This window comes from Polistes canadensis, unplaced genomic scaffold, assembly GCF_001313835.1.
Source record: "Polistes canadensis isolate GaletaPanama2010 unplaced genomic scaffold, ASM131383v1 scaffold_13, whole genome shotgun sequence".
NCBI classification, from domain to species: Eukaryota; Metazoa; Arthropoda; class Insecta; order Hymenoptera; family Vespidae; genus Polistes; species Polistes canadensis.
The window spans coordinates 1,316,729-1,332,523 of NW_014569560.1; the positions used below are offsets into that span (position 1 = coordinate 1,316,729).

Sequence of the window (15,795 nt, forward strand, 5' to 3'; positions counted from 1 at the left end):
ATAGTAATATATTATTTTTGCAATACTTAATTATATTTACGTTTATATACGAATACAATAAAAATTTACAAAAAAAGATGTCGTTTAATTTTTTTATACTCTTGTTCTTTTTTTTTTTTTTTTTTTTTTTTTAAGCATCGTTATCTTATATAACTCTTATCGTTTCTTATAAGCTTACGATTATAATACAATTTGAAAAGTGACGCAATGATAAATAATAGAAATAGTAATAACGATCATTAAGTTTCCTTTATAATTGTAAATATCGTCATTTCTGCGACGATAACAAGCCATTATTATTGGTACGTTTTATTTTAACTTGTAGTCAAATTCAATCTAACCAACTTTTCAGGTAAAATATGAGTTAAAAGATATCCAATTGATTTTTTAATTTATAAAAGAAATATATTGCCTAATCGTGATGTGGGGTCTAACCGAATCAATTAATTTGATGATTAAAAATAAACTAATGTAAGATATTTGATGAATCTTTTTACAAAATAAACCCAAAGAAAAAACAAATTTTTTTTCAATAATTCCAAATGTTAAATTTATTTAACAATTTGAATATAATATTTAACGAGAATAGAAACACACACACACAATTGATAATCACTGACCTAAACATTATATGCATTTATAAGATTGTTTTGTATATACTTATATAAGTATATATTATTGTATATATTTGTATAATTATGTAAGAAAGTAAATATATTTATTCTTCGAATTAATAGCAAATTTGAAAAAAAAAAAAAAATTTAATGGTTAACACGTGTCACTATGATAAGCGAACTATGTACCAGTCGTATAATCCTTGCTTATGTTTATAGCTTTCACCGTACACATATTGCATACTTACGACATCAATGTCAATCAGAAAGGCCAGTCACCAAAATTGCATAACCTAAGTATTTGTACCTATTCGAGCAAAAGATTAAACGTTATTTAATTACTTTGAATAAAATTTACGCTCTCTTTCTCGATCATCCTAGTCTATTTGTTGCTTGTTCCAATGCTATACAATTTTATATTGCATATTATTATTATACGTGAAATAATTTTTTTGTTTTTGTCTCATGATCTTTTTGCAACTTTTTCTTATTATCGTCATTTAATTATTTTTCTTTTTATCCTTCACCCTTCCCCCCTCACCCCACCGTTAATTTTTTGTTATTTCGTTTTTAAATGTCATCGTATAATTTAAATATTTTATTATTATTATTATTATTATTATTATTATTACTTTTTTCCTTCTCTCTATTTGCGTGTTACATTCTTTTTTTATTTCTTATTTTATTACCTTACATACACTTTTAACATATTCTGTAATCTTATAACAAACGATCGAATCGAGAAAAATATATTACCGCGATATATAATACAATCGACGATTTGTTTGTCCTATAATATTATTATCACTTTCTATGGTACATTGACATAACGTTATCGTGAACTATACCGTAATAATGCAATAAATACGGAAGTCGTCAAAGACCAATCAGAGAAACGTCAACTGCATATCCTAGAGTTATAAAAGCAAACGATTCACTTATTTTTTTTTTATTACCTTTTCGTACGATGCAATTTTCTTTTTCTAATTTTCTTTTACAACAATTCCCTTCTCCTCCCAACCCCACCCTCCCCATTCATACGTATAATATTTTCGTATAATCGATTAATCGTATTAAGAATTAATCCACGATTGATTTAATCCATGATGTAAAAAACATTTTCAATGTTAAATGTCATTTAGACCAATTAGTATTCTACGATAGCAAATTCTTACTGAATAATATAATGATTCAAAGAACGTAAAGTTAAATGAGAACGATTTATGTCGACGAATATCTAAATTTCAATATTTTGTCTTCATTTTTATTCCTCATATGTTCAGTGAATCTATAATAATTATTTTTTCTAGCTCGTGCTTTTTCGTTTGCTGATTTCTTTTTTTTTTTTGAAAGGGGGCTGGAAAGGCAGGGAGGGGAAGAAATATAAATTTTCATACAAAAATTTATCATCTCGTATAGAATTATATTGCATAGAAGAATATTTTCATATAAAATTTCTATTGTTTGAAAGATATTAGAGAAAATAATTTCCAATTTGTTCTTTGTCACCTAGATGTGACATAAATCGATAACATTCGATAATTTTACCACCCGTAAACCAAAGTATATACGACGTATAAATACATATGTTTAAACTTAAAAGGTTAGTACGTATTTATGGTATTCACGATACGTGATTCGAATCGATAAAATAATTTATTCCAAACAACGGAGAATAGTGATACGACCAATGATGATTGAGGAAGTATATTTTCTCGATCACCTTTGATGAATTATAATTAAGAGTTCTCTCCATTCGACCAAAAAGAAAAGAAAAAAAAAAAAAAAGAATCAATCCAGCGAAAGAAATAAAGAGAGTTTATCCAATAAAAAAGGAATATTTAATTTTAAAATAACAATATTAATAGATTTTAATATGTTTCAAAAAGCAAGAAATGTATAAAAAGAATATGATACAGAATATGGAACACTTTAATAAATTTGTAAAGAAAACTCGCAAGATATTATTCTAAGAAATAATTAATTTCATAATAAGTTGCTTTTAATTTGATTGTTTTTTTTATAAAAGCAGTAATACTTTGTATTGTTTTAGATAGTTTACGTTGTTTACTTATCGAGATTGTAGTATTCTATATTAGATATAGTTACCCCATCCACGCAAGTGAACGCGTATGAATGTTTATCAGTTGTATCATAAATGAATTCATTTAATTAAATCAATCGTCCAAATGAAATTTTAAATTTCTATTTCATATATACACAATATATATCTGTTCTTTTTTTTCTTTTTTATTTAATCGATCGCGGTATCTTATTTATTATAATAAATAATAAAACATAAAATATTGTAAATTATCGTATATTAATATAATAAATGATTCTCTTATTCATTTAGAAGATAATGAGAGAGACGATCTTTTCTTCTTGCTTAACTGATAATGAACACTTTCTAACATAATTATAATGATTTTCTAAGTTCAACGAAGTTTCACTAAACGCGAATAGAAAATTTTCAAATACAATAGATACCCATATATCGCGAATTCATATAACATACAATTAATAACTAGTTTTTTATAGTGATTAGAAAATAACAATAATTTAATAATTTTGGGAAAATAATTTACACAAATGACAATTATTTGATTGATACCCAACCAACAAAAAAAATCTAATAGAATATTTTTATAATATTATATTAATCATCATTTATATATATATATCGTTGTTTTATAAATAAATACATAAATATGACACGGTTATATATAGTAAAATGGATGGGTGACCCATTCGGAGGAACAAAAACTGTGTAATGTTGGTTCCAAAGAGATGGTAAAAAAAAATATAGTATTCGATAAATGTGAAAAAGTGTTTGCAAAGAAGTGACAAACTCATAAAGGAAAAGTAAATGAATATAATACATTTTTTGTTGCATTTTATATATTCTGTGCTCATCGAGAATTGAAATATTTTTCACCGTATGGAGAAAAAAAAAGCGAATGCTGCGTATTGATCGTTGGAAATGGTAAGTTGGTCACAGATAAAAAACTCAACTCGCATGACGTGCTTCTTATACACGGAAGATCATCGCATCAACGTGGCTTTGCACTTTCGTTTACTGTTCGCACACGTACAATCTATGTTGTACATATATATATATATATACATATGTATGTATTTATCTTTGTATTTAAATATATGCTTATTCAAGATTAATGAAAAATAATAGACAGCGATAAAATTTCAAGAAACAATTAATATCTAAATTCTTAACAATTATCACTTGATATTAAATTAAAAGAAATTGAAGAAAAAAAAAAGATTTATCATTTTACATTTAATATTAATTAAAAATTCATAATATATATCGAGAATTTATTTCTTATTGATTATATCTTGACGTCAGTTTTCATATTAATTGTCAAAATAAAAGATTATGACAATTATTAAATTTTTATTAACATTATAATTATATTTTTGGTTTATGATGAATTATAAAGGGTAAACGATATATATGTGAAGGGATTATTAAAGATATAAGAAGAGAAACTTGCAACAAGTGTAAGGAGTTACCCCCACTATGAAACATTAATGCTTTCGATTGTACGTTAAGAAAGTATACATGAAAGTATTTATACGTGTGCGTGTATGCATGTCGTTAAATCTATATTCGACATCATCTTATATAGACTCACACATATACTTGTGCGTAAATAATTACATGAGCGTAGATTATCCTGAAGTATTAATGATTTTGTTGCTGTTCTAATCTATTATAAGTATTCATTAATTTATATTTCTTTTGATTTTCTTATATTGTAATGCAATTTTATCTTGTGATTCTCGATATCCTTCATCACGAGCAGTCTCGTTTTCATAATTGCATAAATAAATAGTAGAAAAATTTCCAGAGCTAAGAATAAAAAGAAGAGATAATATAATGGGTTGCATACATTAGATGCACGATTAAATCAATATGTTGCAACACTAAATAGTTACATGTATAGATAAAAAAACAAGTAATATTTAATTTATAAAATTTAAATAATATGTTATTATTCTAATATTTTAATAGAGATAAACAGACTTATAAATATATACGAATAAAAAATAAATATAAATATAGTATAAATGAATAAAATCTCTCTCTAATATAAAATATAATATATTTTTCTAATAAAAAAAAAAGAAATATAACGTAAAATTTCATAACCTATTTATTATTACTATATTATATTATAAACATTTTAAATGTATAAAAAAATCAAATTATAAATATATATATATATATATATTTTTGTTTCAAATATAATTATCGTATAAAATATATTGTAAAATAAACATGTAAGTATTTAATCGATTTGAAGACTTTAAAAAGAAAAAAAAAGAAAACGAAACAATAATAATTACGATAAAATAATAGAGAATAAAATAAAAATTATGCACAAAGTATAGAAAAGCATTGAAAGTAACGACGCCTATGGTATCTAGTTTGTCATTGGTGAACAAGCAGTTCAGTGAAGCTGCGTGCGCATTTACCTGCGCACGAAGAAGACACATTCGGAACGTAACAAGTTCATCATCAGTACGAAAGACGCGTTCAATGAGATTTGTTTACGTAGTTTGTCGTCGTGTGTGCTCTCTTACGAACATTTTTCGTGTCTCTCTTTCTCTCTTCTCTTCTCTTCTTTTCCTTTTTTATCTTTTTAATAATTATCAAACAAATTATTAAATTAATCGTTAACTATACGACACACCGCGTAATTCTAAACCCAACGAGTTTTAATATTTTAATTGACGTTAATTGAACTATTTATGTTTTGTATTATTTTCACGTTGACAGTGTCTTTTATAGTGAGAGAAAAGAAATAAAATATATATATATATATAAGAGAAGAAGATACAAGGTACGATTTGTTTTATTTTCTTTTATTTTTCTTTTATGAAGAAATTGTCGAAGTTTTATTCCTCTCATTTATTTTCGACCTTGTCCCTTAATCGTTTTCCAATCATTTCTATTTTATTATTGTATGATCATTATATATTTGTACATTACTCATTTATTATAACTTTTTATTCTACGTGTGTATCGTTAAATATACAATTATTTTTACTGTTATATTCTCTAAATCGTTTTTTATGTTTAATATTTCCAAATCATATGTTGTTATTTGTCAATTAGAAAATTACAATGAAATAACGATTGTAAAATATTATTCTAAGTTAATTCAAACATTTTGTTATAAAATAAAATATTATTGAATTAGAGTAGCCACAACACTGGAAAATGCATACAAAAAGTAACGTAATAATTACGGTATAAATTACAGATTACAGTAGTTCAGCATCTTATATTTTCACGTATTCAAATACAAACGCATATTTTCTAAACTTTCGTTTCGTTCTCAAATTATATTTTCATTTTAATAGAAATAATTATTAGGAAAACATTCCGCAAATAAAAGTGCATATGGATAATAATGACTACACGTTTTAACTCTTAGCAATCATAAATCTGAATATTCTCGACAGTGAATACTTTTACCGTACGGAAAGTAAGAAAAATGAATCGAAATATGTCCGACACGTGGTAAAATAAACGATTTTAGTTGTTTAATCGTCCGATAACTTCTTCCCATTTCCTTCATTCAAATATTCATCATAAGTTTTCATTGTTCTAATTGAATTAATGTCTATTAACGTAATTAATCAATTAAACCGAATATTACAGGAAAAAGTAGTCAGTAAATTGAAAGAAAAATAAATTCTTCTCAAAGATAAAATAGTCATTAGCATGTATTGAATAGTTGGAATTGAATAATCATAATAGATATATGAACAGTCAAATAATCACATTAAAAAAAGAAGAAATAAAAAAACATATATCTTCATATATAATGAGATTTTTGTAGCCAATTGGATAACGAACAAAATATTTATCTCTTATGCTTTTTTACCGCATTTTTTTTTTTACAAATTACAGGATATTTTTACGAATTATCGTATTTTTACAAATAATATTTAACCGCGCGTGATAGGTTTAGTGTTAATTGTCTTAAGATGAAAATTAATTCGCCCACACTTGTGGTTGGAATACAACCTCAAACCATCACAGATTTGCAACCGTGTTTCATTGTCGATCTTTCGATATTTTAGTTTTAACTTTTCTTCAGTTTTATGACATACTATTGTATTTTGTATTCATAGTAATAGATGCAATAACATTAAATTTATTTTCATTAGCATATATTATATTATTACATCATGTTTCTCTCTCTCTTCTTTAAAAACATACACCTTATTGTTAGTGAAAATAATTCTTTTTTTGTTTGTTTTTATAATTGATACGAATTTTTGTCTTAAAAAACAAAAAAATAATCCGACGTTTGATTTCTATCGAAACATTAGTTAAACATTTTGTTGTTCAGGTAATAAATTTTATACAATTCTAGTTACAAATAAAACGACTATCAAATTAATTATATTGTACAAGAGTAATTTCTAACTATAACGTATTGAAAACCATAAGTAATGACAAATAATCGAAGAATGAAATCGTAAATCACTGCGATGATGAACTTTGATCATGAGATTTCAATTAAAAATAAGAATCCTTGCAAAACTAGTTTATGGTTTACAGTATCTCGCTTTACACTATACATCTCATTGAATATATCCTATGACGTAATACGAGTATATGTCTTACCATGAAAGATCGAAATTGGAGAATGTCAAGATTCACATCATCGCTTGTCAGCACATACCAAATACGTCAGTGAAAGACCGAATATTTGGGTTCATTCTTGTTGAACATAAATGCACCAAGCGATCATGTGAACTTTTACATCCTCTAATTTCAATGGTAACATATACCATATCATGTATTAATATTGTACATATTATACTAATGATTCTTAAATATTTTTTTGTATTCTTGTCAAATTCTAACAAGTACACACACTTTGTAAAATAATCATTAATTATTTTTTTGTACAAGAGTTGAGAAAAAATAAATAATTCATTTTGGGTCAAACAGAAAAAATGTAATTGAACAAACTTAACTGATTATAATATTTAATGGGACTTACATGACTGTTGATTCCCGTGCAATTTTTTTTTAAATTGTGGAATTTAACTAGACACAATCATCCTCATTTGCGATACTTTTTATCAAACCAATTTTGTTTTTATAAATCATCAACAAAAAAAAAACGAGCTTGGAATAAAAAAGTTAAAAAGTATAGCATTTAATATCTAATGTAAGTGAAAGCATAGCTTGATCATCGAGATTGTATACTATACAATTTTCGTCCCTGTAGTAAAGTATAATATAAGTATAACCAGTCGTGGAAAATTTTCTAGATTTTAATTATGCACGTTATTGTTTCTTTTTTTTTGTTTTTTACTTTGTTATCTCGATAAAACAAAAAAAAAGAAAAAAACTGTTTAAGTAGATCACCTTAAAGATAAAATGATCGTTGTAAAATTGTAGAATTTTTCTACCTGATTGAGATGAATCATATATGATAGAATTTTGTTCCTGAGTACAGTGGCAATACTGTATTAGGGGGTAAAGTGCAATCAATTAACGAACAATAATAGAACTTACGAAATAAAAATTTATAATTATGTGATTCATATAGTTAATTAAAATAATATTTATTAGTATTCGAATGTAATAAATATAAAACTTTTATTAATTTATTGTTTGTATCATTTTTTGTTTTTCAGTTCCATCTTTGGAAAAAAAAAAAAAGAGTTGATTCCGATATTGGATAGTGGAGAAAGAAAAAATATGCCGGCATCGAAATCGAAATAAAAATTTTCGTTCATAAGTTTCATCACGTTCAGTTTAACAATTAACCGTTGAAAAGAAAAAAAAAAAGGGAAAAACGTAAACGACGAAAATAAGGGAAGAGCAAGAAAAATGACGGACATTAACAAAGATGACATCAAACAAAAAGAAAAAATCAAGAAAATATTCAGCTGGAGTGATGGAATTATCAAGTAAGTTAGTTTGCTTTAGAAACACGGGTCGAAGACCTTTCGAAATTGGACAATCATTTCAAGAAAAATCAATGCGATTTTTACAATTGTATTTGTGTAAATTGAAATATATACTTCGTATAGTTTAGAAATAGTTTCGTTTTTAAACTGGCATCAATTAGTATGCTTCTATTTGCTTTTAATATAATTCATCGTAGAAACAATCCCAAAAGGTAATTACCTGGCATTTGAATAATTTGATTGGAAAGGTGTTCGTGCGCAGAAACAGTGACAGTGTCACGAACATTACACTGTTAACGCCATTTACTATATACATACTTTTATCTACATTTCTTTTTAATTTACTTTACTCATATGTTATCGATTTTTGAGAGGATAACTGTTGGTTCTGTGTTGGACACAGATTTTTATTAAACATTTAAAAGCCTCACTTTGTTCAGCAAAAAACTGCACGAGGCTTTAAAACAACGAATTCGTCAATTAAACAAAAAATTAGAAAAATCAATAGAAAAAGACAAGTTTTGTTTTTAACTTAAATTTCTCTGTCTAATGCATAATCGTTATTTTATTTTTATTTTATTTTTTTTTCATAAATCAACTGACCCATAAAAGAAATTTTGAAATTTTTGTATACTTGTATATGTATAAGATAAAATGTTTATGAAGAAGTACTTTTCCTGTTACGATAATAATAAAAAAAATATAGATGTTTATAAAAAAAAAAACTGGAAAGATAAATGATTCAAATTTTGATAACGTCTCACGCACAGTTTAATTGTTTAATAAAATATACTGTTATCTTTTACTGTTTTCTTACGCTTTACCAGTGAATATATATAATATAGTCTCGTGAAACATATAATTTCTCAATATTTCAAGAGATGGCACCACATATATGTATGATTGATACAAACGTATGCTCGTATGATACAAAGAAACAAGAATAATATGCAAAACTTGATTTATATATATATAGTTTTTGTATATATTATATATATACTTATACATTTTTAATAAAATCCTTAATAAGAATTTCATCAATTAATAAGAATTCTATGAAAAGTCAATAGCGTAGCCATATTGAAAATACTAGTCCCGTAAGATTATTAACGTCAAGCAACGGTGAACACGGTTATAATACATGGATGGGTGACTATTTAGAAAAATCATGTGCTGTTGTTGGCTCCAGAGAAACATTATAAAAGATGTAAACGTTTCGAAAATGTTAGGTTTATATATGAGAAGGTTTTATATATGAGGAAAAAATAACTTGACTCATAAAAGGAGAGAGTAATAAAGATAATATACTCTTACTATACTTATACAATATTACTATACTATATCAATTTTAAGAAATATATATTTAGGTAACTGATACTCTTAAAATAAATTTCATGCCGAAAAAGTCTTTAATTTAATATATCACGATTGAAGATTCAATTAACTAAAATAACAACAACAAAATATAATTAAAACATTAAAAATAAACTATAGATAAAAATGAAAATTTGTTAATATACAATTTTGTCGATAATATAGAAATCCTACAAATTACCATTAAAAAAGAAAGTAAAAAATAACAAGAAATATGAGTATACCACATTAAAATGAACATTTTTAATATAGCATTTCGTCGATAATATAGAAACCCCCTTTGCAAAATATCTTTAAAAAAAAAAAGCTATTTAACGAGTTTAATTTTCTTTTTATTTTGCGAACAATCAATGACGTTGTTGTTTTTATGAGACAGTCTAAAAAGTTTCTGCAGAATAAATATACTATTTACGTGCATGTTATATAGAATAAATAAAGTAGGAAAGGTGGTAAAAAATAGAAAGAAAAAATTGTAATGTCTTTAACACCAACGTCATCAATGGCGGCTTTCTTCCCTGATTAATATTCCTTTTTCTTCTTTAACATTGACGTCCACATCTTGCTTTAAAGGTCATCATTAACGTTTGAAAACTATTTTTTTTATTTTTTTTTTTTATGAATACGCATGTAAATACGTAAGTGCTTGGAAAAGAAAAAAAAAAAGAAAGAAAAGAAACAAATATAACGTTGGATTGAGCAAAGGTTAACAAAGAAGACCAATTGAAACCGAGAATGACACTGACAATCAATTGACATATTTTATTCAATGGATGACTTGATATAAGTTTCAAACTTTTTCCAAGATTCTTCTTAAAGTTTTCCAAAAAATGAATCTCACATTAAAATAAAAAATGTCGATAACTATTTATCGAATGATTTTAACGTTCGCGTTTTAAATTGTATCTAATAATAATTTTTATTGCGTGCCTTTTTTTGCCTTTTGTAAAAATTATCTCACCGAATATTAACCAGTCGACCTTGAAAAATAACTATTAATGTATAGGATCGAACAAGATATACTTCCACTTCTAATCAAATAAACTAAACTATAAATATCATTTATTTCTCATTTGTTTTTTTCTTGAGAATTATTTAATTACATATTTCCTCTAAATTGAATTATATATTTCAAAAAAAAAAAAAAAAAAAAGATTCTTCTTCTTTCCTCTTTTACGAAATATATTTATTACTTGAAAAAAACTTTCTGTCGTTCGAAATCCTTACAAATGTATTTAAACTTTAAATTTAAGTCATATATCTTCTTCTACCAATAAAAACACATAAAATCATAAAATAAAGAAAGAATCATATTGTTCATAAATTTACTATATATATATATATATATATATATGAGAATGTTATATAAAAATTTATTCTAAGCTATTATTTTAATTCGACATTGTATTGTTACACTAACAATCAATATTCTTTGCGTCAAAAATGCCAATTATTTTTGACAATATACCGTTTTATATAGAAAGATCAAAATAGATACACGTGAAAGTTGGAGAAAGAAAGGTTAAAAGAATTTGTAGAAGGACGACTACATTCTTCAACAGTGTTTTCGTCGATATACAAATGCATCCGAGAATCTCTCTCTCTCTCTCTCTCTCTCTCTCTCTCTCTCTTTTCTTTCTCTCTTTCGCTTGTGCAAGGATGGCGATTTTTTTTTCATCGACGCACAAAAACACATGCATCAAAAACTCATTCCCCTTTTTTCTCTCTCATTTTTTTTTTTTTTCTTATACAATGATAAAATGTTCTTATTAATATTATGAAATTGATATATATATATATATATATATGCGTGTAATATAAAATATAATTATTATTAAAGAAACTTATATATAGAAATATATCCAGTATTTGTTTTTTTTAAATGATTCCAGTTACTATTTATTGCACTTTTTATTATCATCGTTATCTCACATTATAATTTGTATAAATATTATTATATTAAAAAAGAGCTCACATATGTGTATATCATTCCTATCGATTTAAAATGAATTGGTTCGATATATATATTCCTATAAAAGATATAAAAAATTAATGAACACTTTAAAAAAGAAAAAAATTGAATTTTATCGAAAGAAAATTCGAACCTTTGAATATTACGAAAAATAATATATCTCTAATATAATATAATAGTTTCTATAAAAGTATGTCGGGTGGTAGTCTTCGACGAAATCATTTTGAAGAACGTTCTTCCTGGGATTTACGTAATTCGGCAAGAGCAAAAGCAACAACATCTACAGCAAAAGCAACAGTAATAGCAGCAATGGCAACCATAGCAGCCGGATCAACAGCTTTCACGTCTGTGCCATAGCGTCAGCGACCCGTTTCGTCTCCTCTCGTAAAATTTCTTTATGTGATATTTTCTCGTTCTTTAGTTTAACAAGTAACTGTGATAATACGATTAATTATTATACGAGATAATGATCTAAACAACATCCTTGAATATTCAAATGAAATATTAATAAAAGGTATTTAATGTACGGTTAAATATTACGTTTTTATCACCCGGTATATATCAAGTTTTAACTTTATCTAACAGGTGGTTTTATTTACGATTAATATTTAATACAATTTTGTATTAATATTTTATTCGTATATATTATGTGTGCACGCACGCGCGTGAAAAATTGACTATCGTAAAGTTATATTTTGTTTTTTCTTTTTTTTTTTTTAAGTACTCGTTTGGAGAAAAAGTTTCTTCGTATTTTTATTCAAAAGTGCAACTAGTTTTTTCTTATATTTGTAATATGGTATATATTATAATTATAATAATCTCGTGTGGAACTCTTGATTTCAAAAAAGTTTTCAGTAATTGGTTGACCAGAATGAGGTTAAAAACATATTGAAATATTAATTGAATAAATTAATATCAATCATACCAATGTCGTATTACGTATATAAATATCATTGAATTTTGTTTTTATTTTTAACAATCTAAGCCGCACTTTTCCCTTATTTTTTTTTATTACAAAAAAGAAAGATTTATAAACGTATCGAGAATCTTTTTTTTGTAATTTTAATTTTTATAACGCAATGAACTTTCAACCGATCAAACAAATATCACGGGGTATTTTGTTTTTTTTTATTATATTACTTCTATGACATGTATCACACGATGGATAAAACTTTCTTTGAAGATTGCACGGGAAATTACGTGACATTGCATAACACGTTTTATTTGTATGGAGAAAGGGTTAGTCACAAAAAAGAAAAAGAAAGAAAGAGAGAAAGAATATTATCGTATGAAAGGAATAAAGTTTCTTTCAATTTGCCAAACGCACAACTCCGGTAGTTGAATGCGTGCACTTCTTGGCAAACATTCAATTCAATTCATTTCATTAGACATCTCCTATTGTCAGAAACTGTTGTTCAGTTTTGATGTCTACACCCATATACACATAATCATACGTGACAAGATCGTTCTAACTAATACAATATAAAATTCTAAACGAATGTTCATATAAACGGAAAACTTTCGCTTTTGTTCGAGAAGATTAAACAAACGAAAATTACGATTTATATTAATTAATTTTGTTCGTTTAAATGTTTGACATTTTAAACGTGATTTTTATTTTTATTATATTATATATTATATTTAAATTATCAATTAATATAATTTAATTATAATAATCGTACACGCGCGTTAGTTATGTATACGTGTATATTATAATAAATAGATTAATCGTTGTGAACAAAATTTTGTTACAAATAGTGAAAAATTGTTTTATTTTGATAAAACTTAACACGATTGTGTTATCAAAATTTTTCGCTATATTAAAATATTAATTGCAAATTAAAAATTGTTCAATTCTTTTCATTAGCTACAACGAACGTATTTCTATTTTTTTTTATAAATTTTATTCTTTTATATATATATTTAAAAAGAATTCTGTTTAAAAAATCGGACAGATTTGAATAAAAAATATTTCATATTATAACAATAAACTAAAATTGTGTAAAAGATGTGAAAGAATAAGAAATAATACCCTTAAAAGAAAATAAAGATGAGAAAATCAAGGAAAATACAATAATGGAAATATATATAAAGAAATAACAAAAGAATACACATATTTAATATGAACACTTTCTAGACTTTCGCTTTCCGAGTATTTTAAGTCGATACTTTCATAAAAGACACTATTTTTTTCCGATCTTCATCTAATCAAATCTTTCAGATTACTACCCTTCTACCATTCTCTTACAAGCATTCACATATTTTGGTCTTTCTCTTTTAATGTAATATTAATTATTTAAACTAATGTAATACTTGCAAATACGCACATATAAGTACTATAAAGTTATTGAATATTTCTATAATAAATTATCTAAATGATCTAAATTATTTAACTAATCTGATAGATCATTTAACGAATTAAAATGAATTGAATCGAGATTTATAATGAATTATGATAATAATCAATTAATGAATGAAAATTTAATGAAAGATCAAAAGGAAGATACAAGAAGAGATGCATAATTTGATATTATTTAATCAGACTTTCGGTTACGTCAGTGTCCAGTAACCACATTGTGCAATATTAGGGAAAGTGCAGACCGTCTTGATCACTGTTATGGTTGCCACTTGTTGACCTGAAATGAAACTGCCGATCACTCGGACATCTTTGATGGGCAACGATCAACGATGCTGACACAAAACCTTCTTACAATTATAGAAGGCGAAGGTCTTTATTTCTTTAACTAAATTGTTTTCTTAGATTAATCGATTGATCTTTTTCTAACATATAAATAATATTATACGAACCGCTCATTGTTCGTAGATGTTATAAGTCAAATCGTGAAAAAAGATGAAATAAAACTTGTTTTGATTGTGCATCGATGATTTCATTTCGTATTGTTTACAACAAAATCAGTATATAGTGTACACAATGTTTTTTTTATGAATTCCACTTGCAGCCCCCAGAAAATCTTGTTTTTTTTCTTTTTCTTTTTTTTTTTTAAGCAGTTTTATTAATTGTTACGGAAGAATTCAATTAAAAGATGTTTATCGCTTATAAAAAAAAATTATCTGATTTAATTAACAAACGTAGATATTATTCAATTAACTTAAATGCAAACTTTTATTACGTTGCATGACGTCAGAGTCAACGGTAATTAGGGGGAAAAAAAATCGAGAATTATTAGAAATACATGACCCGAGTATAGACGTCAATGCTTTTAATATTATAATTATTTCTAGAATGGTGTGTGAACAAAATTAATGCGATATAGCAAATATGAAAGAAACTCGATTCAATATAATTTGATTGTTACTTAATGGAATAATTTTAGTGACCCAATTAAAATATGAAATAAATCAGAATTATATAATTTAACTAGTAATTTCATGCGTTATATTAATTAAACTATTAAATTGAAACTTGATATGTCAACTGTAACTGAAATATACAATTAAACGCTGACATATACATATGCATGATTATTTAATGATACAACATAAAATTTACCTTAATTACATTAATATTTGTTATTACATAATTATACAAATAATTATATAATTACATAATAATATAATAACATTATTATATAATACACTTCTAATTCTATGAAATAATAGAACGTTTTTTTTATCAAAATAAAATAATTAGGCAATTATAATTAACAATAACGATTAATATCTAGAGATACGCGTATCAATGACATTATACGCGACAAATAGACAATATAAAAAAACATATTTAACTTTAATTGATTCTGATATTTAAATCTTTAGCGTCATTATATGTTCTTTATTAAAAAAAAAAAAAAAAAAAAAAAAATTTTTAAAAAAAAAAGGGGATTAGCGTGATCTCTACGTGCGTTAGAA

General features: G+C 25.2%; 1 protein-coding gene across 1 annotated transcript in view; it reads left to right on the forward strand.

The window, feature by feature from the left end:
- The first annotated feature begins 5,152 nt into the window (after positions 1-5,152).
- LOC106793311 (ABC transporter G family member 20) overlaps positions 5,153-15,795 on the forward strand; it is a 34,478-nt gene continuing 23,835 nt past the window's right edge. The window contains exons 1-2 of the mRNA XM_014760119.1: positions 5,153-5,482; positions 8,307-8,582. Coding sequence (XP_014615605.1) covers positions 8,503-8,582 — 80 coding nt within the window. The 5' untranslated portion in view covers positions 5,153-5,482; positions 8,307-8,502. The remainder of the gene's footprint in view (positions 5,483-8,306; positions 8,583-15,795) is intronic.